The sequence below is a fragment of the Diabrotica undecimpunctata genome, chromosome 6 (genome assembly GCF_040954645.1).
Source record: "Diabrotica undecimpunctata isolate CICGRU chromosome 6, icDiaUnde3, whole genome shotgun sequence".
NCBI lineage: Eukaryota > Metazoa > Arthropoda > Insecta > Coleoptera > Chrysomelidae > Diabrotica > Diabrotica undecimpunctata.
Genome location: NC_092808.1, coordinates 93,615,744 through 93,640,436, shown reverse-complemented (window position 1 = coordinate 93,640,436; position 24,693 = coordinate 93,615,744). Strand labels below are relative to the sequence as shown.

General features: G+C 32.0%; 1 protein-coding gene across 3 annotated transcripts in view; it reads left to right on the top strand.

Annotated features, from left to right (window-relative positions):
• The first annotated feature begins 2,482 nt into the window (after nucleotides 1-2,482).
• LOC140443562 (DNA damage-regulated autophagy modulator protein 1-like) overlaps nucleotides 2,483-24,693 on the top strand; it is a 60,223-nt gene continuing 38,012 nt past the window's right edge. The window contains exons 1-4 of one of the 3 annotated variants that reach the window (XM_072534892.1): nucleotides 2,483-2,859; nucleotides 6,356-6,477; nucleotides 10,405-10,631; nucleotides 15,225-15,354. In XM_072534892.1, coding sequence (XP_072390993.1) covers nucleotides 2,789-2,859; nucleotides 6,356-6,477; nucleotides 10,405-10,631; nucleotides 15,225-15,354 — 550 coding nt within the window. In that variant the 5' untranslated portion in view covers nucleotides 2,483-2,788. The remainder of the gene's footprint in view (nucleotides 2,860-6,355; nucleotides 6,478-10,404; nucleotides 10,632-15,224; nucleotides 15,355-24,693) is intronic. The other 2 variants (XR_011951235.1, XM_072534890.1) reach the window with 2 other exon arrangements.

Below are 24,693 nucleotides of genomic sequence, written 5' to 3'. Positions count from 1 at the left end.
GGTTACTGGAATTTGGCCCTTTAATGGAACATATTTTCTGAAGCAGATTTTATTGCAGAAAAGATAAAGCAGCAAAGAACTGCAGTTCTGCTTCGTTAGAGAACTATATTAAACACAATGATGAACCACCAAAATCGCCAAAAGATCTTTCAAAAGATATCGAGACTCAACCGAGATATAGCAAAGAAAATATCTCATAGCTGTTCAAGCTATTAAAAACTTTTTTACCAGCTATTAAAAACTTTTACCAGCTATTAAAAAGAAAACAGCCAGCCGAGGCAGAAAGCCTGCTAAATCAAAAACTATAACTTAAGACTTTGCTAAAAAAAAAAAAATAAAAAGGAAGGTCTTTGCTATTTTTGAATTAGCAAACAAAAAGTCAAAAAAAAAACAGGAGAAACCTGAAAGCGATTCAGAAGGATTTTGTACCAGCTGACGAAGACGATGATTTAAAAGAAATAGGTAACATTCCAGAAAACAATGACACAGATAATGTTTTGTGATGGTCAATTTTCAGAGGAGAAGAGCTCTAGATTTGTTGTCTCATGTGCCAATTACGGGCATATGAACAATGTTCTTGTGCAGAACAGGACAGTTATTAATTATTTGTGATTTTTGAAAACAAATGTTGTAAAATGTGTATTTTGCCAATAAATGATATCTGTAAAATATAGTCCGTCTAGAAAGTATCCGAAATTTTATATTTTTTCTAGTTTTAATAGATTTCCTCTTTGTAACATTTAAAGACAAAAGTAATGCATCAAGTAGATTATGCCGATAGCAGGTTATGGACAAAATCGCATGACAATACCATCTGCCAAATATTGTTGTTTGTAAACAGACTTAAGATTTGTGAAATAATGTCGCAAGTAGAAAAAAAAGTGGTGAAATAATTGTATAGAAAGGGTGTCCGAAACGTTAAAAAATTAGTGCAATTAACTGAACTCGGAAAAAGTGCAGTGTATGAGACAATAAAGAGGATAAAAAATGGCATAGATATGAGACATAGATCAGTTTCGGGTAGACCGCGTAAGATTCGCGGAATCAATTTAAATGCTCTAGTGGCTTTAGGACGACAAAATCCACGCCTAGGGTTTCGAAAATTAGCGAATAGATTTGGAAATCAACGAAGAATAAAAATGTGCCCAGAAACTGTCCGCATGTTACTGAAAAAGCAAGGCTACAGATCAAGGAATCCAAAAAAAATCCCTACAATGACACCTCTGCAAAGGCAACGAAGAATAGATTTTTGTCAACGTTTTCGAGAAGATAATTTTAATAACGTCTTTATATCTGATGAAAGTTGTTTCCAGCTTGATGCAAATCATCTCAAAGTCCTATCAAGAGGAAATGTGACCGTTCAAATTTCCAAATTTCCTACTAAAGTAATGGTTTGGGAAGCAATATCTCAGCATGGTGCCTCATCTCTCTGATGTTGATGTTGATAGTGCGAAATATTGTGATATCCTAAATGGTTTTCTTCTTGACACGGCTCATGTTTTACATCCAGAGGGGTGGTGTTTTCAGGAAGATAATGCAAGATGCTATACTTCTGCTTATACTCAAGCTTGGATGCAAGAACACGAATTTACAACAATTCCGTGGCCAGCAGCATCTTCAGATCTTAGCCCCATTGAAAAAATATGGGGACTGATGAAAATTGAAGTGGAACTAGCAGCGCCACGAGATAAAGAAGGTTTGATTCGATCAGTTTTACAGGCCTGGAACACCATTACCGAAAATTATGGCCTTGACCTAGTTTCAGGTGTACCTGGACGTTTAGTTAAGTGTTTAGATTTAAATGGAGGTTGTATAAGTAAATGAGATGAATTATTTTTTGAAATTTTATATTTCAAGTGATAGAAATAAATACCGTAAAATTATAATTCGGCTTTCTTTTTTCCGGATACTTTCTAGACGGACTATATTTATTTTGTGTTTAGTTAGGTGATAGAAGGGGGACCATATTTAGAGCAACGTGGTAGGAGTACTTAAAAGCACAACGTAATTTTTTGAACAAACGGAATGCACTACGTAATGCAATAAGGTTTGTAGAAGATTTGCAGAAAAATATATAGAAATTGGTTAAAAATTGAAACTATTACCCTATAAAACAAAAGTGAGGATCCATATTTGAAACATCTACAATTTATTATTTACTACGTGGTTTATTTGCCACAAGATAATTGTGAGAAAATGGAGCAAATCTAATATAGGAATTTTAGAAAAATAATTATTATTATACTGTAGGTACATAATATTTAGAACACGTTGTGTGATAATAGATTGACGGTTAATGTTATTGTACATAAAAACTTACGTTAATCCGTAATAGTTTACCTTTTAAATAAATTATAAATAGACGTGTTATTAATTTTCTTATATCAAGATAAGTTAATTATATTAACGTAGAAAATAAACGATTCCCAATACAAGTTTAAAAACCATAGTAACGCAATGTATACAATATAAAATATTATGACATGAATAAAGGTGATTTACCTAACTTTCCACGAGAATGAAATTTTCTGTTTAAATCTAGAGTGTATAATATTTCTTATCTGACCTCTGTCGGATATCCGACCGATTAATTTACAAATAATTTTAAACATAATTCCAAGCGAAGAATATTAGAAAACCATTAAACAATGATTTGAAATCATTACCTTACACATTCCACACCAAAAATATGTAGACCAGTATTTTTCAATTTTCAATAGGATAATGTGCTTGCAATAGACATCCTGGTGAAATTCGTTGCTACACTCAGTTTTAGAAAAAAACAGCAATGGCCTTTAGAAAAATATATGTATTTCCGATTTTATTTGGTATCTGGATTCCTCTGACAGTTTTCATAACGTAAGTATATCTAATACTTCTTTGTATACTTCTAGTAATTGTAGATCGCTAAAATTCTTGGCAGTTACTTTCTAAACTAATGTAGAAATAGATGCATAGCATAAGAATTATATAAATTCTTTTTATTTTTTATTTTTAATTTGACAGTTTAAACTGTCATTTTATAAATGTGTTGCATAACAACTTCTAAAATTACAAGTTAGGGTGTTATATATAAGTACATTCTATAACACTTCTAGAATATATAGATAGTGTATATTCTATAATATTTCTAAATTTAAAATATAAAAATGGTGATACATATTTATTTATACAAAATTATACGTGGTGTAAGATTTAATGTAAAATAAATGTATGTGCAATTTAATGAGTAATCGTTGAGAATTATTTGGTTTCTTGGGTTATATTGCCATTTCTTTTCTTCTTCCTCTTTTTTTCTTCTTTTTCTTCATTTTTTTCACTAGTGGCGTGCATACCAGTTCACTAGCCAGTACATTTCTTAGTAACATTGTTAGTAAAAAATATACACCACAAAATTTAAACTTTTCTCTCTCTGGGGTAACAATGGAGCATTACGCAGTCTAAAAAGTTACCTACGGTTCTAACAACCTAGAAGAGGTATATATTTGGGCTATTTTCTTTATAAACATATGGTTTATTTATATATTTTTCTTATTCATGTTTAAAAATTTATTTAAAACTTCTATTTGTTCTTGATTAATATTTTGTAATATAACTTTGATGCTAAAAGTGTCAACCGCTCCTGCAGTTTGTAGCGCATTATATATATCCCATGAATTGTTTTTATTATTTTATTAATTGAACAATGAAGTAGAACGTGATCTAGATCTTCTTCCTGTCCGCACTCGTAGCATAGATGTGTTTTAATTATTTAATTTGTTTATTTACTACAGGGGGCAACCTCATTGTTTAAATTACTTACAATATACAATATCACAGTTAGGAATAAAATGTGTTCCGTTGCATGTTTTGGCGGTGGAAAGAAAAGAGCTCTATGAGAGAAGAGGACCAAACCTTACTATGGCCGAGAGAAGACAGAAAAGGGAAAGGTCAATTGAAAGATGTCAAGAAGAATGGAATAACACGGAAGATGTGGCACAGTGGACGAAAATGCTGATCCCGAACATAAGAGATTGGTTGGACTGTAGCCACAGGTCACACTGGTGTATTAGGGCCTACCTCTGTAGGTTTGGAAAGGCTGACACAGATAAATGCCTATACTGTGGACATTTGGACACTGTGACACATACGATCTCAGAATGCAACAGATGGATAGTAGAAAGGAACAGAATGGCAAGAGAGATAGGTGTGAATTTTGTTACGGTGAGAGAAATTATGTAAATAAAGCAGATTGGACTAGCGTACACAACTATATCCGTGCAGTGATCAAGAAAAAAGGCAACAGCCGTTTGACAGCTGGACCAACGGCAAAGGTAAGAGGGAAAGATGCTGGAAGTTGAAGCTAGAAAAGTGGGCCAGACTGTATGGGTTAGACTGCGTGAGTCTGACTGTGGGGAAGGAGGAAATGCCCGTCGGAGTGAGCGATGAGGGTCTTCCACGCGCTACCTGGAATGAGAAAGGGAGCCTCCTTGCTGACAGTCTGTGAATGAATAAAGGTCGTGCTTCGGAAGTAATGCCGGCGTTACAGCGGCCATTCCGCTTCCGGATCGCTGGATGATAGAGGAGGGTCTGGTTTAGCAAGTAGGCGTTCGGCGTAGACTCAGTGACGAGAGGGTTTAAAGTACGTCGGGAAGTTAGCATTAAGAACTTGAAATTACTTATAGTATAAAACCACTATGAAAAAATTTAAAAACTGAGACTAACTATCTTACATACTAAAAAACAAACAAAATATAATAAAAACAAATTTCAACAATACAAATTTTTAACCGAGTTAAAGTTATATTGAAAATATCAAAATCAAGATTATTTAATAGCTCCATGTATCTATTCAATGGGTTGTCAATAATATAGGCTGTTCTGTGGAGAGGAATATTGAAAACATTGTGGTAACGTGGATCTTGATGAAGAACATTAAAGTTAATCTGGCTTAACAAGATTGAACAACCAATAAATCTTATATACAAATATAGCTCCTGACATATCACGACGGTTCTTGAATAAGTGTGAACTTGGTAAGCACAAAATCTCAAAAATGTATGCTGGACTCTTTCTATTGTATTAATATTGTTCTGAAAATAAGGTGACCCATGTACTGAATAGTATTCCAAAATAGTTCTTACTAAGCAACAGTACCTTGTTAAATCAATGAAATACTTGCAATTTCTAGTAACAAAACCAAAAATTTAGATGCATTTATTGAAATAGTGTTTAGGTATGTGGTCACAGAAAGTACGATTCGTATCGAAAATAACACCTAAATCCTAAATAGAAGAAAGATAATTGAGTTGCTGAATATTAACAGTAAAGCTTATTTTGATGCTATTGACTTTACGAGAAAAACTTAAAAAACATCATTTTTTTACATTTAAGTGTAGTTTGTTCTTGCGTCTTGGTCTCTTACTTTAACTTTTTTAAATTTTAAGTCATCTGCCAATTTAAGTCATTTGCTATTTAGGAAACAGGAACTGGTGTCGTTAACAAAGATATTAAAAAGAAGTGGAGAAGTCTCCTCACCTTGAGGAACTCCAGATGTTACTGAAACACTGTCAGACAGATGACAACCTATCTTCACTTTTTGGCTCCAACTTAACAGGTTTTCGTCAGCGCTGATTTGCAGATGGACGTTTAAAATCAATTGTTAGTTTTTCTTGTTAGGCACAATACGTTCAACCGTTGCCACTGATACTCATGTTGAAAAAGAACAGCGACTAACAGCTTCCATTGAAGGTAGTATTTTTTAGTCGATCATATACCTTCCAGATAATTTGTTTTTTGTCTGGTGGGACGGGTCCATGGCGTGAACTTATACCTCTGGTTATACCAATTTTTATTCTACAACAAACTGATAGAGTATACGGGAAATAGTGTTACTTTAACCTAATATTTTGTCTTACTTTAAAATAAAAATAAATAACTAGTTAACGAAATAAGTACGAAAACTATTACGACAAAGCAATCGAACACAAATTTAACAGCCAATACTATAACAACAACGATAAACACTGATTGCAGAACTTTTCGCATGTTTAAATATCATTTTTATATATAATATATATATATATATATATATATATATATATATATATATATATATATATATACATTTATAAATATACATATTTATATGTATATATATTTATATATATATATGTATATTTATATATATATATATATATATATAATATAATATATACATACGTAGCACCCTGATAATGCAAATAAAGATTTGCGAAAGCTTGGTAGACTAAAAACAGTACTTCTTTGTCCTATCTTCCTGCAAACCCAAATATTTGAGTTTTGTATATATATATATATATATGTATATATATAGTTGTAATTCTCATTTTTTCAGATACACTGTATCAGTTTTAACCGAACATGTAAGACCAATTCTTCCTTATATAAGTGACACAGGCACATGGGCTCCAGAAAGCTGTATATTTGGAATTATGCTTACAATTGGCTCAATATTTCGTAAGTACTTTGCTTTCGATATTATTCTATAACGTATTTACAAAAGGTCTGCAAAAATTATATTTACATTCACTTATGTCTAATGCTAATATTTGGTATATTGATTATTGAAGATATATTGGTATATTGATTATATAGAATAAACGAGTACAGTCAACAGTACGGACTAAACATTAATAGCCACAAAACGAAACAAATGATTATCAGCAAGGAGAATATAAATGGGACTCATCTATACATTAATGGGACGCAGATAGAGCGAGTAAAACAGTATTGCTACCTGGGAACTATTATAAACGAACAGTGGAGCAATGTACAGGAAATAAAGTGCCACATAGGAAAGGCAAGAACGGTCTTTAACAAAATGAGCGCCATCTTCAAAAGTCACAACATATCCCTAGATACAAAAATGAGACATTTGAGATGCTATGTTTTCTCTGTGTTGTTGTACGGGGCGGAGGCATGGACGCTTACAGACACCACTATTAAAAAACTTGAAGCATTTGAGCTGTGGCTTTATAGAAGAATGCTGAGAATATCATGGACAGCAAGAATCACGAACAAAGAAGTTCTAGAAAAAATAAAGAAGGAACCAGAGATTGTGTTTACGATCAAACGCATAAAATTGCAATATCTGGGACACGTTATGAGAAATCAGCACCGTTACTCCCTGCTACAGTCTATATTGCAAGGTAAAGTCAAAGGTAAGCGCGGACCCGGTAGAAGGAGAATATCATGGCTGCGGAATTTAAGAACATGGTTTAAGAAAACCTCAACGGAGCTGTTTCGAGCCGCAGCGAGCAAGGTCATGATTGCCAATATGATTTCCAACATCCGAAACGGATAGGAACCAGAAGAAGAAGATTATTGACTGAAAAACACATTATGTGATAATATAAATTTCACTTTTTAATACCGAATCTGCGCAATAATACGAAACACTAATAATCCTACTATACCTTTATTGTCAAGTTAAAATGCAATCATTATCTAATATTTAAAATAACACAATACAAATAAAGATCCAAATTAACGAATGAAACAAATATTTAACGACCTAATGGTCGTTAACATAAATTATAAGTTTGCAAAAGTGAGTCAACTTTTACGTGGCTTTTAAAAATTAATTAACATAAATATATTATTTTTCTAATATATTTTTAATCATAAGCGCTTCATTAACAATTAAAAAACAATATTTTAAAATAAAATACGCTCAAAATACTTATCGGAAAATGATAAAGGTTTGGGCTTGAATCTAGGTCCTTAGTGAATTAAAAAATAATGTTTTTTATTTGTGTTTATTATTAATGCTTAATATAATTTGTGCTTTAAAAGTATTTATTACTCGAAAATGATCAAGTTTACAAAAAAAAAAAACTAAAAAAAAACCTGTTTTGTTTAAAATGATCTAAAAAGTTCAAAAAATATTTGTTAGGGCCGAAAAAATTGATTGTTACAATTTGTTTAAAAAAAATTGAACAACTGTTTGCCTGGGCGATCTCTTGGACCTGAGTTTGAAAATGATTATGCAAAAAAATCTCATGGGAATATTTTTCCGAACGAACCCGAGCTTTTTGCCTTGCCTACATGTAGACAATGAGTTTTGTAGATTACTGCACATTAAATAAATATCAAAACAAAAAGTAAAAGGACTAGAAAAAAGTCATTAATCAATCATGAATTACTGACAGTTATCATATTACTAGTAATTCTGCCCAATCAATTGCAATCTGCAATCACTCGTTAATTTTTTAAAATATTAAACTTCTTTCATGTAAACCAAGTAAATATAATAAAGTATGATCTGATACTCTTCTGACTCTTCTGATCATTTTCTTACTATATCCTTACTTCGTCAGATCAATAATGCAAATTTTACCTTATAGTGTGTCTATCATCATCCATAGTGTCATGTGATATCTCGTATACCGCTATACGTTCATAAATAACGAAGGCGTCGAAGGCGACGGCGTATAACGCCCTCTTGATAGTCGCTTTATTTGATTTTTCTATCTTATCGTTATATATATTCGTATAATTTATTCGTTATATCCTCCCCCTTCATTTGCTATGTTGCATGTTAGGATTCGGTCAGTTGTTTATTTTGTACTCAGCCAGAGGCTTTCTTTAAGACAATAAATCAAAATTTGTCTTACAGTAAATATATTTTTATTCATAGTGTCCTATGATATCTCCTATGTCGCTATACATTCATTAATATTGAAGATACTGTGCACTGCCCTTTTGGTAGGTGTCTTATTTGTTTTTCCTTAATATCTTAATATATTCTTTATTTCATTATCTTTCATTTAACACATCATACGCTCCAATCGGACCAATAATAATGGAGAGATGATATAATACCCTTTTGGTATTGCGTGTGTGTTTTTTATATCTTAACATATTCGCTACCACTTCTCTTTTCCAATTATGTATCATACGTCACGATCCGACGATCTATTCTACACCCACCACAAACCACTAAAAAACCATTTAAATCATGAATACGACTTTTTATCGCAAAATAGTGAGCTATTCTTTCCGTACAGTTGTTTGTGAATAAACATGTTAGGTTAGGTTAATAATATAAATAACAATAAAAAAAGACCAAAGAAAGTCTATTTATTGACTAATAGTATTACTAATTATCCATGTAATTAATATTGTTAGTATTTTTAATTGGATTTCAAAAACAAAATATGAATGAAATGTCAGATTTGAGTAGTTCAGATTTTTTTACCTAGATGGCAGTAGGATAGAAGGTTTAAATTTAAAATAACGTAAACCTTTACATTGTTTTATAATAAATTCTACCTTAAAATATTATTAAAATAATTATTAATTATAATAATATATCATTTATATAGTATTATTATTTAAACGTATCGTTTCAAGAACAAAATATGATTGCAATATGGTAGTTCATATTTCTTTCCTAGATGGCGCCGTTAGGTGACCGGAATAACAGTGTAACTGTCACTGTCATCATAGCCTTTTATACAGATCATCGAGTTGGAATCTGTGGAGAGGGCATCACGTGACTAAAAACGATCTCACTTCGGCCATATTGTTAAGATTGTTTTGACACTTTTGACAGATCGTATATGTTTGTTTACGTTTGTTGTTTTTCTAATATTTTTAGTTTTATAATACTTTTATAGAAGCTGTAATAATATATTGTGATAGTGCATAATAATAGTTTCCTGTTCTCAATGTAGTTGCAGTAGCAGAAGCAATGTTAATAAAAATCTTCAGGAATAACGTTCTACAGGTTAGTATACAAATATGTAAACAAAGTAATGGCCCGTACTTCAGAGAATAAATTAATGGTATTTGACTGTATTAATTTATCTTTATGTATAATATGTCGTGTTTTTAGTGTTTACCGCGGGATAAATAAATCATAGTTTATTAAAAATGTATTGCACTTTTTTAGATTATGATTAAATCTTCTGAATAACTAATGATATTTTTATAGTAGTTTTAATATTATTGAGTCCGGCCATGATCCCACCGCCATATTGGTATCATCGTTAGCCACGCCTACCTACGCCGTTTTTAATACACACGTTAATATGCTCATAGCTTCTCCATAGATTCTAACTCGATGATACAGATATATTGTGAATGACAAAAACATTTATTATTGAAAGGAATTTATAACAAAAACAACTCTGTCAAATACTACCCAATGAAATTAAAAAAAAAAGACATTTTAATTCAGCCAAATAGTTCTACAGGTACAATGGTGTTAAAAATTGAAGGAAAAATCGAAATGTGATAAAAATTAAAAATTGTTTTTACAGTAAATGCTTAAATGCCAAATTTACTTCTTCTCAAATCCTCTAATAATTATTATATTTACATGTGTATAAGTTTTTATTTTTAGTTTTAATATGTTCTAATACTCTCTGGTGATTTCAGTACTGATTATAACCTACGTAAGATATCGATATTTGCAAGAGATACAAAGAAAAAACAACTATTCAATGACTTTAAGAAAAATAAATACTGCTGGATTGTATGTTGGATATATTAGCATTTTTGGTTGTTTAATTGTTGCAAATTTTCAAGTTTCTGAGACCTTTATAGTCCATAATATTGGAGCTTTCAGCTGTTTTGGGTGTGGAGCTATTTACCAAGTCATTCAGGTATGAGAATTTCTATAAACTTTCCCGTAAAGTTTGTTTTTAACTATTTCCTTTTAAAAACCTTAAAAATATTTGCTCAACTTTAAATTTGAAATGAGTATACAAGTATTATAATGGTAAATAAAACAGATTTTTTAATCTTGCGCTAAAACAGTTCAACATTTTTCATTAAAATTGCATTTTTAATACTTTTAAAAATTTATAGAAAAAATCCCCGTTCCATAGAATTTTCGCATCTTACAATCTACATACAAAATTTAGCGTTGTATACAAAAAACAATAGTGATTAAAACATTTAAAAAAGTTACGGGATGTACCCCTTTCAAATACTAACACTGTACTACACTGAATACTGGTAGAAAAAAAAATAAAAATAATGAGAATAGTTTTGTTTTTCATACAGACCACCAAAGGAAAATATTCAGCTTAATATACTGGTGGCCAAAAAAATTCAATACTTTGTATACAGTTATTTATTTGGATCAATAGTATTTTTTTATAATTTTTATCTGAAAATATATATGCGATGAAGTTTTTACCTCGCTACCTTTTCTTAAACCAAAGCTTTTTTTTGCAAAAACCAGAAAGATAATTACCCAAAATTTTCTTACGCCAAGAGTTTGCGGTCGTCGACAATTTGGTCATTTAAGCGACTTCGAAAAAGGACGCATTGTAGGCATGAAAGTGGCCGCTTTTGGTTTAATTAATCAACGTTGTAAAGAGTTTAGATAAGATGGTCCAATGGTGAGATTTATCAGCGTGGTGGAGGGCCTGGACGTCCTAGAATATTACAAGACCGTGATGTGCGCCATCTTAGACTGCTTGCTCTCAGAAATAGACGGGACAGTGAACATCAAGTAAGAGATGATTTAGCTGCAGCAACAGATAGGGTAGTCTTAAGAAGAACAGTTAATTAAAGATTACTTGTAATGGGACTGAGAGCTTACCGTCGGCTTTTGGTGGTACCTTTGACACCATAGCATAAGGCTCGATGCTTAGAATGGTACAGAGCTCGACAAAACTGGAATGGCCAATGATATTTTGTAAGCTTCAGTGATGAATCTAGGTTTTGTTTGGGTGGCTCTGATGGACGCATAAGGATAAGCCGTTTTCTAGGTGAGAGACGAAATATGGACTTGGATGTTCTTCTGCTTCCTACTTTATAAATAGGCTTGATGCCTGTTTTACTTCGGTTTTTAGCCTCAATTGACGTTGTCTGATCATCTTTTCCTTGGTCGTCCCAATGATCTTCCATTTGGCGATTTGTCTCTTGCTATTCGTACTATTCTATTTTCTGTCATTCTTTCGATATGTTGATTACATTCCACTTTTCTTCTTTTGGTCCACGCGTTTATTTCCTCTATACCACATCTCGCTCGTATTTCCTTACTTCTTACTCTGTCTCTTAGAGTTTGGTTTGTTATTCTTCGTAAGACTTTCATTTCTGTTGTTTCCAGTAGTCTTTGTGTTTTCACCGTATCTGCTCTTGTTTCCGCTGTGTACGTCATTATCGGTCTTATTGTTGATTTATATATCCTGGTTTTCGTTTCCACTGTGAGGTATTTGTTTCTCCAGATTGTGTTGTTGAGACATCCAGCTGCTCTGTTTGCCATGTTCACTTGTTATTGTACTTCTTCTTCCACTTTTCCATAGCTTGACAGTTTTATTCCCAACTATTCAGTTTCCATTACTTGTTCTATTATTTTGTTATTTACGACTAGTTTACATCGTCTCGGTCCCACTGATATCACTATCGCTATAGTTTTCTCTGTTGAGATCTCCATGTTATATATGAGCGCCGTATCTTCGAATTCTTTAATTAATCTTTGTAGGTCATCTTCATTTTCGGCTGTTATTATGGCGTCGTCGTCGTAGCATATTATCCTTATTTCCTTTTCTCCCATTCTATATCCTCCTCTTTTTTAACTTTCTTTATGATTTCATCCATTATCAGATTAAATATTATTGGGCTCAGCGAATCTCCTTGTCTAATGCCAGTTTCATATTTGATAGGTTGCGATAGTTTTCCTTTACATCTTACCATAGCTATGTTATCTTTATATATATTCTCAATGGTTTTCACTAAATCCAGTAATATTCCCTTTTCATATAATAAATGTATCGCGTCTCGAATTCTCACTCTATCAAACGCTTTCCTCAAATCTATCAGACACATATATGCTGGTTTGTTGTATTCCAGCGACTTTTCTTTTATTTGTCTTATTACAAAAACTGCATCCGTGCATGATCTTCCTGTCCGAAATCCTTGCTGTTCCTCTTGCAGAGATATTCGTTCGTTTATTTTTGTCGCTATAATTCTTGTTGTCAATTTGAGTGTTGTATTTAATATATTTATTGCTCGATAATTATTGGGGTCTTTCTTATCTCCTTTTTTGAAGAACATCACCATGATCGCTCTCCTCCATTCATCTGGTATTCTGTTTGTCGTGATTATTTTATTAATAAGAAGTTGCAGTTGTTGTACAACGTGATCACCTCCATATTTTAAGAGTTCATTTGGTATTTGATCTTGTCCTGGTGACTTTCTGTTTTTAATTTGTTTATTCCTTCTTTCACATCGTTTTGGAATATTTCGGTCTTTTCCTCAGTTATTATATTTGGCGTTTTTGGTAAAGGTTCTTCGTTTTGTTTTTTAAACATTTTTTCAGGAAGTTTACCCATGTATCCTCTTGTATGTGCTCTATTTCAACTAGTTCTTTCATTTCGCTTCTTTGTTGTCTTATGAAGCGCCATACTGGTTTCTGTTGTCCATAGAAATCCATCCATACTAAAACGATTACTGCCATATACAGAGGAAATTATTGGCGATTACCAATGCGGCTTTAGGCCTGGAAGATCAACAATCGACCAAATATTTACTATCAGACAAATGCTAGAAAAGTATTGGGTATATAATAAAGAAGTACACCAGATCTTCATAGATTTCAAACAAGCATATGATTCCATAGATCGCTTAAAACCGTGGAGTGCAATGATGGAGTTAGGCGTACCAAAGAAGCTGACCATGATTGCGCGAATGTGTGTCAACAATTCCTTTGCACAAATTAGAATAGAAGGCAAAACTTCAAAGGCTTTTGGCATAGGCACCGGACTCAGACAGGGAGACCCGCTGTCCCCATTACTATTTAACCTAGCATTGGAATATGCAATGCGAAAAATCTATACCAGAGTCAAATTAGACATAACTGCCAGAGGAGCAAAGATTATTCTCGCATTTGCAGATGATGTAGATGCAGTAGCACAGACAACACTGGAAATTAAGGATATAGTATCGAACTTTGAAGAAGCAACACTAAGCGTAGGCCTGAAAATAAACGAAGAAAAAACTAAATACATGGTCGTATCAAAAAAGGAACGACAGCGAATAAGACAAAACATTACCATAAACGATCATAATTTTGAGGTGGTCAAAGAATTCAAATACCTAGGAGCAACTGCCATTCAACATCTAATGAGGTCAAAGCTTCTCTCAAGGCGTGCCAAAATCCAAATGTACAAAACCATAATACGGCCAGCAGTGACATATGGAAGTGAAACATGGACATTGAGAAAGAAAGAAATCAATAAGCTATTAGTATGGGAACGCAAAATCCTGCGAATTATATATGGTCCTTGCAGGGACAGCGTGACAAATGAATGGAGGAGCAGATACAACAATGAAATAGAGACTCTCTTCGGGAAAGGAAACATCGTAAGATACATAAAAGCCAATAGATTAAGATGGACAGGCCACGTGGTACGGAGTGATGACGACAGACTGATTAGCAATGTGTTTTGGGAAAGACCAGATGATAGATGATCGACAGGAAGGCCTAGAAAAAGGTGGAAAGACGCAGTCAGGGAAGACCTGGAGAAGATGGAAGTAAGGCCATGGGAAATAATAGCACAGGATCGGAATCAATGGAAGGCAATAGTAAACGCCGCAAAAACTCACGAAGAGTTGTAAAAGCCAATGATGATGATGATGATAGAAATCCATCCCTAGTCCTTTTTTGAATCTTTCCCAGTAATCAGTATTTGTTTTTCTTACCATTTGATGAGTTTCAGTTCTTATTCTTTTATATTCTTCGTATGATTCATTCGTTTTGGATGTTGAACGTCATAAAGCAAAAAAACCAAGCGTTATAGTATGGTTTCGCTATATGTTTGAGTAGCAGATCACCTTAAGTTCTTGTTAACGACACTCGACGATATATTGGTAAATACTATAACCGATTTTATATCTGTACCTACAGACTATTTTAAATGTGATCTTTTAGCAGGATAACGCAAGACCTCATATTGCGTGTGAAATGGTAGAGTTTATACAAATGTCTGGTATAGAGATTTTAGATTTGCCATCCAGATCAGCTTATTGGTCACACGTCAAACATTTCCGAAGTGGAGATTGAAACGTCAATAAACTTATTTTAACCTTTGATTGTGGTTTATTCCCATTAAAATAGTAATTTCTTTAAACTGCCACAAGAAAATAGCTTCAGAACAATATAAAAAAACCGTTATGGGTCCTGCGTTATTCAAAATTTTCGGGGTAATACTTTATATTGAAATAATATATAATTTCTATTTTAGGTAATACTTTCATTTAAAATGTATCCAACTATAGGACATAGAACAAATAATATATTTAGAGCAGTTGTAACATGTTTAAACTTTATTAGTGCATTCATTCTTGCCGCTTTATCTGTTACATATTTTACAGGTATGTACAGTCCCTTTCAGCCCATTTATTTAAAAAAGAGGCAGATTAATTATTTTATTGAATTAAGATGCATAACAACTTGAACATGACATTTTCTTGTTTTTTCTCTAGTTACATCTTTTCTTGTGGAATACTAGGCGCTTATGTGTTTCTTGGCCAAAAGTCTAAGATAGCTGACGGGTCGGATCAGCGCATCTTGTTTCTTGTTAATTCTATATATATATATATATATATATATATATATATATATATATATATATATATATATATATATATATATGCAGGGATTCTACAGTATTCACTGCCTTCCCTCGCTCTCAACCGTTTCCATCTCTCTCTGTTGTTCCATTCTCCATTTTAGGCCTCTCCTACTCATGGCGTCGTCTACTTCGTTCCTCTAGGATTTTCGGAGTCGTCCTCTTTTCCTCCTCACTATGGGGCTCCATTCGGTTATTCTCTTTATCCATCTGCTGTCGCTAGTTCTTTTTACGACTATGTAACTCTATGTTCATAGGACTTTAGTCTTTTTTGTTCTATATATGTTAGTATCTGTGTGATTATTGATATTCTTTGCTTTATTTCGTCATTACTTCTCCTATCCATTCTTGTTACTCTGCAGCATCTTCGCAGGCATTCCATCTCTATTGCTACTATCTTATCTTGTTAATTCTTTTAATTAATTTGTACTAGTTCCTTCCATTCTCTTCTATTTCTTGCTCTGTTATTCAGTACGCCCTATCTTAGTGCAATTTAGGTCTCCATTTTTTTCTTGGCTGTAGTAGATATGTTAGTTTACCTTATTCCATCCCATAATTTTGTATGTCATTCTGATAGGCCAGTAATATGTTCATGATTTTTATTAAGGATTTGTTTACAGATGTTTTCAGTTTATAATTATAGTTTCGGTATTTGCTAAGTATTTAATAGTATTTATTGTTTTAGTCTGTATAACCGTATTACACCCCCCGATTCTTTCCGTGATTGATCCCAAATATTTGAACTTGTGTACGTGTCGAAGTACTCTGCCAACTTGTCAATTTTTATTTGCAAATGATTTTGGTATTTAGTTACCAAGCAGATGCCATCTGCAAATTTAAGATCTTCTAACTCTTTGAATGTCGGAATCTGGTGTCTGTTTGATCGTCATTTAATATGGTAGAGTACAGTATACAACCCTGTTTGACTTTGTATCCTTCGTAGAAGAATTTAATCAACTTACATTCTATTTATTTGTTTACTTCAAGATATTGCACGCGAATTATTGCATCTACTCAGATCTCCTTTTTTTGGGTATTGTTATTATCAATCACTTCTTTCACTTCTTTGGTAATTCTTCGTCAGTCCATATATTGATCAAAAGTTTATGTAACATTTCTATTGATAGCTCAATATCTGCTTTTATTAGGTCAATGTGTATAATGTCTATTGCTTGCCATTTTTTAGAACTTTTCTACTTAGTTGTTGTGTGGTCTATTTGGTTCTTGTACCTCTCTTCTGGCGATTTTCATGTTTCCTTATGCATTAGCTTATGTTTAAAGATATTTCTACCTATTCATTTATTTAGTTCTAGTTAATTTTATTCGCAAAATTCCATTAATCGATTTCGAGATTGTCGTTTCTTTCCCATATTCGCCCCTTTTCCCACACTTGTTTACGTCCTCTATTATCATTGCCTATTTTAGCATTATAGTCTCCGAATGTTAAAAATCCCATTATACGTTGTTTGTAGTTGTGTTAGTAGTTATAGTATCTTGCCTTGCTTCACCCAAATAATCTTTTCTTATACTAGCTCCCACTCTATTAGAGCCTTTCTTTCCTTTTAGACTAGCAGTATTACCACTTCATTGTCGTGTTTATAATTTTCGTCTGTGCTCCCAGAATATATCATTAGTTGATGGTATTCCAGTGGGGTTGGTCCACTATCATTCCATCTTATTTCGCTTAGTCCAACAATATCTAATTTGTACTTATCTTGGCTTAAATACTCCAATTTGCCAGTTTTGTAAAGAGTTCTTACATTCCATGCTCTATAAATATGTCCTCTCTTGTGTCGATTTCAGGTTTATCTTTCTTACTCGCTCTTTTCATATTTTTATCCTTGACTAATTCCTTTTCTTTGCCATGTCTGTCATCACTTGTGCTTTTATTTGTTATTTTCATCTTTTGTTAGTTTTTTTTTGTTTCCTATTTCTTCTTCTTTACTGGTCATATTTTTTCTGTACTTGTAATTCTTCTCTTGTAATTTCATTATTTTTATACACTTTTTAATCTTTTATGTGTTTTAGTTTAGCTTTATTTTGCTTGGACCTAATTTTTTCAAGCTTGTTCTGAAGTTTGACTAAACATGTTTTTTCTCTTAGTTTAATTGCTCCTTCTATTTGACCATTGATGTTCATTTTATTTTTCCATAAAGTTCCCTACAATTTGTTTCAGTACATTTTTATTAATTGTATCTATTGGTAAACCTTGTATTATTACACTGTTGACTTTTCTTTCCTTTTCTAGTCTTTACGGACGAAATTTAATATCGTTTAGTACTTTCATCATTACTTTCTTCTCCTTGTGTTTTGTTTAGTTTTCTTTTCTTCAATTCTTCCTTTAGGTCATTTAGTTCCTCACAGTACTTTCTCTGTTCCTTTTGTATGTCTTTTACGTACGTTGTTACATTTTTTGTTTCTTGGTTAAGTCCTGGTTCGTTTTGCCAAGCTTATTATCTTGATCTAGCCGTTTTCTTACTTTTTCCGTACATTCCTTCTTTTTCTCTAGCCCTCTTCCCATTATCTCTTGACTTGTAGTCGTCCTAATCCATTTTGTACTTATATTATTTTTACTGGTTATTAACAAATTCGACAACTTATGTGGAGTGTATTATTCACTCCTGTTGCTCATAGTCCAATCGTTATTTTGTATATTCGTTTGTTATCCTCATACTTTTTCAATTTAAATAATAATTAAACACTAGGTAATTACCAGCTGGGCAAAAACATACATTATCGATAATCAACTAAAACACGACTGTATGTTAGAATGGTAACTCGTGAATTCTTTTTAATACAATAGGAACCTGTGTAATTAGAAGGTAGAAATATTTTTTATGTGAATGTAACATGGATTAATAATAAACAATTTGTAAGAAAAGTTTAAGAATATAATTATGTTACAAATTCTCAGCAGTCGTTTACTGAATATTTGTCTACTGGATTAAAATTTACAGCTGGTAGAGCTCGGTATTATTCCTCATTTAGGGTTGATAAAGGTTTATTAGATTTGGTTCACATTCCATTAAACACTATCATAAAGAAATTATTATTATTCTGGTCAAGTAAACAATATATATGAACCAAAGAGAAAGCTATAACTATACAGGGTGGTCCTAAAGTAATTGTACAAACAGAAACCATAGATTCTGCACTTTAAAATATTACGATTTAAGCCAACTTGCTTTAATAAAATGTTGATATTAAGAAAGATACAAGGTGTTAAAGTGGAAATTAAAAATTCTATTTTTCGCTATAACTTTTACGTTTGTAAATATTTTTGAACAAAAATTTATAATTGGACGCTCTTAAGTAGAATAAATTATAATTTTTTACATAAATTAATGTAACTGATAGATGGCGCCACATATGCCACAGGTGTGGCATAGATTTGCGCCTATCTTTTTTGCTCTTAAAGTTACCTCTATTTGTGTTAAAAAATATTAAACATACATTATTTTTACAAAGAAAAAGTATACTTGTTAGTAACCTCAAAATTTAACCGTTTTTGAGATAATCGCATTTTATAAGTCAGCTGCCTCATAATTCTTAGTTGTGATATTTGTGCGATAAAGCACTCAATACCTGTAGATAAGCATAATTCATAGTTTATTCTTATTAAAACAACTCAAAGATAATAATGTAACATTACAAAATTTTTGTTATGACTGCTAAATGTCTTATTGGAGAAAATATTCTTCTTTAGGTGCCGTGTCCGTATTCAGACGTTGGCCGTCATCATGTATACAATTTCCCTTTTCTATCGCTTCTTAAATTTCTATACCTACTTGTATTACTTTTTCCCTATTGTAAAATACTGAAAAACCAAAATATATGGTTTATGTAAGATGGTACACCACCACATTCTAGAGAGAAGGCGTTAAGAACATAGTTAAATATACCTTTTCTGAACGTTGGATTGGACGTGGCAGTCATATTCCTTGGCAATGTGGTGAGATATTGATATAATTATTTAATTTATAAAAAAAACCCAAAATAATACTTATTATTCATTACGTAAATTGTTGTTTACCCATTTTTATTAGGACAAATGGAAACTAAAGCACAGGTATGAAATAACACACGTGTCTTGTTTCATAATACTTTTGCTACAAATCTAACCTTAAAGACTCAGCATTTTTACAAAAACATCATCGTTGGCCTAATAACCGATATTGTTATAAATATAGTAAACACACAGGCAATTTAGTTCAGCATAATATTAGTTCGTTAGTTCATAATATTATCATCATTATCATAATAGTCCATTTGTTTGATATGTAATTATAGTTACTCGTAAGCTTATATGCGTGTATATAAGTAACCAATGAATGAGATACATCACAGTTTAATACATTATTTAACCTTTGCGACATAATATACTATAAGATTTGGATATAGATTCGTCCATTATACATTATAGCCACCACGTAGCCCAGAATTTAATCCGCTTGATTTTGGTGTATGGGGCGTATTAAAACAACGTGTCTATAAGAATCCCATAAACATTCACAACCAAATATGGGAAGAAATAAATACTGCAACAGTTTCTTTAGAACCAATGATGCTATTTAATATGAGATGATTTTTATGGAATATATTGACAAATGAATTAATGAAAATGGTAGACATATCGAACACTTACTTTAACAAAAAGTTTAGTAATTTAGTTTAACTATTTCATAATTTGGTTTGTAAACAAAATGTTTTGATTATGACTTTAATTTAACATAAAATATAAAATGTTTGATGTAAAATCCTATTATTCTGTTTTTTGTTAACTATTAACTATAACTATTAACTTTAGATAATGGTATTTTATACCAAAATTTAGATTTATTAATGTTTTTGTCTATTTTTCCTTCGTTGCCTGGGGTAATTGCCTTAAATCAGAAATATGCAGCTGATTTGTAAAATGCGATTTTCTCGAAAACTATTGAGTTTAAAAGTTATTAACAGGTATACTTTTTTTTGTTGAAATAATGTATCTTTAATATTTTGTATCACAAATACAGGTAACTCAAAGAGCAAAAAAGTTAAGTGCAAATTTATGCCACATATGTGGCATATGTGGCGCCCTCTATCCGCTACATCAAAGTGTGCATCAAATTATAATTTCTCATATTTAAAAGTACCCAGTTGTAAATTTTTATGCATAAATGTTTACAAACATGAAAGTTATAGCCAAAAATACAATTTTTAATTTGCACTTTAACACCCTGTATCTTTCTTAATGTCAACATTTTATTAAAGCAATTTAGCTTAAATCGTAATATTTTAAAGTGTAGAATCTACTGTTTCTTTTTGTACAGTTACTTAAGGACCACCCTGTATACTATGATGGGATGCTATGTCTGCACATACACTGGGTGTATGTGTAGACATGGACGTCTGTGAGCTATTCTGACGATCTGGCAAGTAGCCGCTAAAATGGAAGAGAAATTAAAAGAGAGAATGAAAAGGGCAATTGTGAAGATTGTTTTGTAGATAGATAAAATGGAGGAAATAATAGGGCAATAAAAACTAAGTTAGATATCAGTGTAAGAGAGGTACAGGTTTTATTAGTAAAAATTCGGAGTAACTTAGGTTTAATTTAAAGAGGAACTTTAGGATATCTGCGCATGAGCGAGTTTTTAAGACATCAGAACCGGTACTGGTACTCCTTGGCAGACTAATGCAAACGTTGGCTGGATCAGGATAAGTGTAAGAAGATCGCTGTGCTGAGTGGTGTATTCCATCCTCTTGTATAAAATACAAGCCTAGATATATATTGGATAATTTAGGAGTATGCCTACAAAATTAAAGGAGTTCAGAAAAATACATTTTTTAGTTAATTTCATACTCTCTGAAGAAATATGCGGAAAGTGGGTGACGAATGAAATACATTAGAGATGGATAGAAGAGAGCAGAAAGGCTACTTAACTCGACCGGATATCACAAATTCAATAAGGAGAGTATGAAAATACTGCATAGTATACTCTCTAAAGTAAGATGGATAAAAAAGATCCAATGACTTCAAATAATTTTAACCATACCAAATGGTATTTTTGAGGATTACAACTTAAAAGGACAAATATTTAATAACAAGATGGATTGGAAATAACTAATTCAGGGTTTATAAACAAAGTATTTCCATGTCACTGGTATATCTTCCAATGGGTGTTTTTATAAACATCTATATGCTATTTTTATTTATGTCATTGGTATATCACATTTGTGTAAGTAGTCAATTTTTTTGTGTCATTAGTGAATAGTTTTTTAATACTCCCGAAAACCAAATTGGTATTGTGAGATTCACCGGTAACTGGGTCTAATATTATCTTTGAAGAGTTATTCAACGAGTTTGGTTAGAGCTATCAGAGGTTAGCGATTTATGATATTAGCAATTAAACATGATCCACCAAAAAGTTTTCATTTTTAAGTTTATATATAAAATTTATTATTGGCAACTCTTATATAAATTAAGTTACATAGAGGAGGTATGAAAAGTTTGATTTTTACTCCAAATAATTATATTTTTCTAAATTATACCTATTAATTAACATTCAATTAACCGTTAATTGGAGCACAATGTTTTTGTTAATTTTTTTTTGCTAATATAAATAAATTTGATGGTTTACCAATACGTGAGCATGCAAAATATAATTATCTATGTGAGAAACATGGAACTACGCAAAACAAGAACACAAGAAAGGCCTCTTTTTTGATTCGATTCAGGTTGTAGTCAAAAATCCATTGATTTCCATTTGTTTTTATGGAGATGCTTAAAGTTTAAATTAAATTAATTTACGTATTAAGTTTATTAAGTTATTTGAAGATATACTCGGTTCGCTATTCCCAGTCCGAACTGTCTAGTGACTTTAGTAATTATTTTTTTGCGAAGTTAGTTACTTTTTGACATACTAAAAGTGGCTGGAAATTACTATACAACCAAGCACACGTACTCATAGCCAATATATATATACCCGGTATTTAGGCGTTCCACGCCCTTCCGGTAGGGATCTATGGAGGAGTATCACCTAGCCGCAAGCCCTTATCTCTTGCCGTACTGCTCCACCATAGGCCGATCAGATACCAGCATATTCTAGACTAAGCCGCAGATTCATTTTAGAATTTTAAACTACTGCGTTAGCCTTTTTGGTTTCTGTTCACCGAGCCGGGGATTTGAACTGACATCTCTCGCATTGAAGCGAAGGAGAAGCCAGCCGCCCAGCCCGCTTGGCTATCCGATCGACACTCATAGCCAATATTAATAGTAAACAAACTAAAGAGTAAATAAAATAGAACGTTGCGAATTACCGACAATCAATATTTATTTATCTGCACCATATAATAAATAGTTATGTTAAATTATAACAACTAAAATATATTTTCTAAATATATACTACCCAAAATTTGATGGGTTTAGTATACACTTCCACTATTTAGAATATTTCTTCTTTTTTTAAAGAAAGAAGTCTGCAATAGTAGGATACTTGAGCTATTAATACTGAGAAGTAGGAATTGTTGTGTTGTAGGTTTCCGACAATGAATCTGTCAAAATATGCCCGAGCTAAGCGAATGGAGTATAGCAACCTGTTTTAGTTATAAGATTATTAATGGCAATATGGTCACATAATATATTTGTTAACTATGTTATAAATATATTTTTGTAATTGTTAAAATTAGCATTTATTTGCTTATAATTTTTTTTTTGACCATTTAATACAAACATTTTTAAGACTTATGATTTTATTTATTGAATAATATTTTAGAGCCGATACAACTTTTCTGAAGATTTTATTGAATATATATAATCTTCTTTAGCTTCTGGGTGAATATGTCGACTTTTATAATTTTATTCTTTTATAATTCTTTGATATATTTATTTTCTTGCGTATTTCTGTAATATCTTTTAGAGAAATGTTAATATAATGTTTATTTTATTTAATCTCAAGTCCTTTATGACTCTTTAGCTAAGAGTCATTTTGGCATTATTCATTTTTTTTGTCAAACTATTATATTTTGCTATTATCTATCGCTTATGTATCTCTCTTTGATCTGCACTTCTTTATCATCTATATCCTTACCCACCCCAATGATACTCCCAAACTGAGCAACGTGGTCTTTGTTTATCTTGGTGAACGATTATTTTTTTACCATATACTTTTGTAAGCTGTTTCGTTACAATATATTCATAGTATACCTTTTTTGGCAATAGCTTTAATATATCGATATTTAGTGCATTTCGAACATTGAGCTTTCTGATTTCAATATAGTATTTCTTTTAAAATTAATAAATAAATTGAAGGTGTATTTCTGGGGACATTGTTTAGTTAATTTAATAGATATGTGAATGCAAAAAACTTCATTTCTTTTCAATTGATTTTTAACAAGACACCACCCCTGTTTTCCTTCAGAAAGACTTATTAAAAAGTATTTGTTAGAACTTTGGGTATGTTAAATGAGGCGCTCTGCTGTAGTGGCCATCAGAGACTACCACAATTTGAAATTTTTTTGTCGTACTTCCTCTTCAACATCTCCGTAACTAGTTATATCTATTCCCAGATATCTAAACTTTGCTTCCTGCTTTACTATTTTCCCATCAATTTCGATTTTACATCGTAGTGGGTGTTAAGATGTTGTGATACATTTACTTTTTTCTGCTGATATTATAATATTTTATTTCTTGGCTATTGTATTGAAGATGTGTGTTAATCTTTGGAGCTCGTCTTCTGTCTCGGCGATTAATGCGGCGTCGTCTGCATAACAGAATATTTAGATTTCTTTGTTCCCCATTCTGTAACCATGACTTTCACGTACCGCTTGTATTATTTCGTCCATTATTATATTAAAGAAAAGTGGGCTTAACGAGCCACCCTGTCTAACTCCGCTTTGTACTGATATACAAATATTTTGTAGCTTGATAGTTTTCCATGTATCTTTGCCTGTGTTCGACTATGGAAGTAGATGTTTTCGATAATTTGTATAATATTGTTTGGTATGTTTCTTTTATACAGTAGGTGTAAGACGTCTTCGACTTAGTTACGATCAAAAGGCTGTAAGGTACGTAGAAACCTGCTTCTTGGATTTCTAGAGAGTA